Genomic DNA, 3,907 nt, shown 5'->3' with positions numbered 1-3,907 from the left:
AGGAACTGAACACTACTCGCATGAACACGAAACAGAAAACAACTCTGACAGTCTCGTTTATATGTTTGGTGCATTCCAAAGGCAGTAAATCTGCTCGTATAATATCGAACCGTTGAAACGATCGACAAAAATAGGGAGACAGTTAATTTTATGAATATGTCTTCAAAAGGTGAGACTTATTGTATTTTTGTGAATATCGTAAAATTGTACTCTGGCCACGAACAGATAAGTGTTTATACTTGTATCCGGTAAAGTTTGGGAACCGTGATCGTCGCGAACTGTATTTCAAACTATACTGTATCTCTGATGTCTACTACAGTTTTCATCGACCATACATAGGTTCGTCACACTTTATTAGTGTTTCAGAAGAACGACGACTTGAATTTTATATCTGGGGAAATCCCGTATTACAGTACACTCACGAAGTACTTGATACTCGTAGGACAACATCCGCAACAATCAAATCTTAGCCGCAAGACTATTCTCACGATTCTTTTAATTAGTTCGATAAGCTTGTTGGTGCCAACTGTAAGTGAAACAGTATTTCATTATGCACGTTGCCAGACTATGAATCTACCTACCATGTACTATTCTCACAAAATTATACGAATCGGTGAGTTAAGTGTCGAACAATGTCGTATTGAAATACGAACGTTCTGTTTAACAGATTATAGCAATCACTACTTCGTTCCGTGATAAAGACATGGATAGGGTTCTAGAATGTGTACCGATCGTAGTCACGGTACTGGTAGCTGTGATAAAGATAGTAAACCTTAACGCCAACAGAGAACAAGTATATATGTAGTCATCCTATTTAATAAAGGAATCTGACATAACGAACAAAATTACGAAGACCAATATTGCAGTTTCGAACAATATACGAACTTGTGGTTGAGGAGTGGCAGTCATTGAGACAGACGGATAAAATTCATGTGTTAGATGACATTTCTGGGCAAGGAAGTAAGGTTGCTCAACTGTACAGAAGTAGGTGCACTATTATAATTTTTGATTACGTACAAGTATGGAACAAAATTATGAAGAACCTTTCGGTTACTATGCAGAAAAGGAAGTGATCCTGTCTTAAGGTTTGTGTAGACTAATAAAATTTAATCCAAGAAAATCATTAATGTTTTTCCAGGCACTTTATTAACGGCCTTAGTATTGTTCGCCCTGCTACCGATGATGCCTATATTCCTCGATGTCATTCTAGTATTGAATGAGACTCGATTAAGACAGCAAGTGTTTAGAATTGAGTACTTGGTAAACGGTGACGAGTATTTCTTTCCTATATATTTTCACTCGGTTTGGACTTCGGTTACACTCGTTATAATTATTGTAACTGTAGATTCCCTCTACATGGTCCTAAGTCACCATGCCTGTGGATTATTCGCGATATGCGGGTACTTATAAACGTAATACATTAAACATTGCATGTAGCTGATCACTTATAAAATGTTCTAAGAATGCCCGAAACTGCACGCAACAGAAATCACTGACATTATTTACGTAATTTGCCTTTACTTGAGCACTTGTAATCAACGCAGGAACCAGATCAAACAAGCTACAAACAGTACCGCTGAAAATATTCATAACATCGTCGAGAAGAGGGCCATGTATCAACAGTTAAAGAAGTGCGTGATGAGTCATAAGAGAGCACTCCAGTTTGTACTCATTAATTACTAATAAATTAGAAAAATAGTATAACGAACCAATTAATGATTTCCATTAATAAATTTTCTCTGTATGTTTCAAGCTTTTCCGAACTCATCGACGATATGAATCGAAGCAGTTTTTTATTACAACTAGGGATGAACATGATCGGTATCAGCGTCACAGCTGTTCAAGTAAGAACAATATTACTAATAATGAGAAGTGTACGAAAATTTGGTACAACAAGCTCTGCCTCCATGGCGTAGCACAGCGTTTCATTAAGACTTTTATATATCAGACTGTCATGAACTTGAATCGAAAAGCAGAAGCACTCAGAATTAGCCTTTTCCTCGTGGCGCAACAGTTTCACCTGCTCTTCAACAGCCTGCCTGGTCAAAGGCTCGCGGATCACAGTTTACAATTAGCACAGAATATGTATGTTTTCGATGGCAAGAAATAAGAATCCAATAATTCCTAACGATTACGCCAACAATCGAGTCGAATATAACGTTTTGCGAATTATAACAGCTACGATTCTGAATGGTATCGGACACCGGTGAGAATACAAAAAGAGCTATTAATGATGCAAATCAGGTCTGGCATACCGTGTTCGCTGTCTGCGGGTGGCTTGTATGACATGAATATACAGAATTTTGGAATGGTACGTACTAATACGTGCATATGATCTTTCTGAAATAGCTGGCCAAAGTTTATAAGGGCAGGGTAAGGAGGACCGGTGTCAAAACTGACAGGTGTCAAAAGTAACATCAAAGATATTAACTCCATGTTACGCTGTACTGACACGTTGCATTGCCATTTTCTAGCTTTCAAACCAACTATTTCAGACACAGCCTGTGCACGTGAAATAGATACTTGAAAATATCTCGTAAATCAAGTTAATCTCCATTAATAAACGCGTTTCAATTTTAAGGTTTTCAAAACGTGCGTGTCGTATTTTACGATGCTGATGTCACTGAGGGAATAACTCGTCGTGACTACTGGAATGCATGTACGCTTAATGGTTGAGACATTGGAGGATTTAGTTATTCTACATTTCTACATCTCTGTATTAGAAGTTATGCGAAGCGCGAAGCTAGCGCCACCTGCGGCCAAGTGGGACCTACCTACTGATGCATCAGTCTGGACTGTCAAACACGTAACAAAGTCATTTTCGTTCGTCTCTGCAACAGTATCTGTAGTATGTTTATTAGATACAAGAATGAATACTTTTCCAAAATGCGCAGAAAATGTATAGCTATTGGAATATATTCAAATTTCAAAAATTGTTTCTTGAATACTCCGTGGATTGACTATCCCCTCGAAACGACAAAAGAAAAGAATAGGCATGCACGACGAAAGGATGTCTCTGCGTTTCAACACAGTTTTAACCAGAGTTGCATCGTCCACTTTGTCCGCGACCTTATTTGAAACAACCGAATAATGAATATACATGCACTAACACTAATCGTATCATGACAGAGGCGTTGTAAAGTGCATAAATGAAAGGACTGTGGGATTTCACCAGTTATATGATGTATCGTTGAAAAGAAAACATCGACAAGAGCGATGATACGATTAAAATGTCAAAACATCACCAAAAGGATAGAGAATTTACCCCTGTATTACGCTCGGCTTAACCATATTTACTTGCATTTTACATTTTACTTGCAGCCAGCACGCATTACAAATTCAAATGTAGTTGTCTTTTTCACACGCCACGACTTTTATTTTAGAGATACAATAACATATTTGCTAAAACAAACGTACCACGGTAATTCTAAACACGGGTGTCAATTTCAAATAGATTGCCAAAAGTACGTAGACTGTAATTCAATACTCACAAGTAAAGAAACTTTTCACCTAATCTTTGAAAGCCTGTGGATAGCAAAGACATCTGTGCAGTAACCACTAAAAATCGTGCCTTCATCGAATTGTAAACGTATTTAGTATCGCGCCTTCGGTGTCTAAGCAATCGTGAGGAATAAAGGAATAGCGAAGAGGCGAGTTGCATAGTGTCGCTGTAACTGGACGATATTGATGAATCTCCCCCCGCCACTGCAGGTTCACCCTGACAATCAAATTGACAGCGTCGTTAATATTAACAGGTCTGTTAGATTGTCAGTCTTGAAAGATTCTAGGTTTCACAATCGCCATATACCTTACGCAGTAATTTTATTTTATCCATTTCTTCGAATGGTAACTATCTCCTGCCGTCGACTAGATGACATGACAGCCATGCATTATGCCATCAATTTCG

The 3,907-nt window shown here is 38.1% G+C and overlaps 1 protein-coding gene across 1 annotated transcript; it reads left to right on the top strand.

Moving 5' to 3' along the window:
- The first annotated feature begins 82 nt into the window (after nucleotides 1-82).
- LOC128892632 (odorant receptor 63a-like) lies at nucleotides 83-2,846 on the top strand. Its single transcript, XM_054153163.1, has 10 exons — nucleotides 83-169; nucleotides 359-528; nucleotides 668-793; nucleotides 867-984; nucleotides 1,139-1,400; nucleotides 1,545-1,661; nucleotides 1,754-1,844; nucleotides 1,949-2,085; nucleotides 2,179-2,311; nucleotides 2,582-2,846. The coding sequence occupies exons 1-10, from the start codon at nucleotides 151-153 to the stop codon at nucleotides 2,633-2,635; spliced, it is 1,227 nt and encodes a 408-aa protein (XP_054009138.1). The 5' UTR covers nucleotides 83-150; the 3' UTR covers nucleotides 2,636-2,846.
- Nucleotides 2,847-3,907: the final 1,061 nt, after the last annotated feature.

This window comes from Hylaeus anthracinus, unplaced genomic scaffold, assembly GCF_026225885.1.
Source record: "Hylaeus anthracinus isolate JK02 unplaced genomic scaffold, UHH_iyHylAnth1.0_haploid 12475, whole genome shotgun sequence".
Taxonomy (NCBI): domain Eukaryota; kingdom Metazoa; phylum Arthropoda; class Insecta; order Hymenoptera; family Colletidae; genus Hylaeus; species Hylaeus anthracinus.
This window is presented reverse-complemented; position numbering and strand designations above follow the sequence as displayed.

Excerpts from the sequence above, each read along its gene's own strand:
- LOC128892632 (XM_054153163.1), top strand. Across the intron at positions 1,662-1,753 it reads AGTCATAAGAGAGCACTCCA|CTTTTCCGAACTCATCGACG; the intron begins GTTTGTACTCAT and ends GTATGTTTCAAG. Across the intron at positions 2,312-2,581 it reads ATATACAGAATTTTGGAATG|GTTTTCAAAACGTGCGTGTC; the intron begins GTACGTACTAAT and ends TTCAATTTTAAG.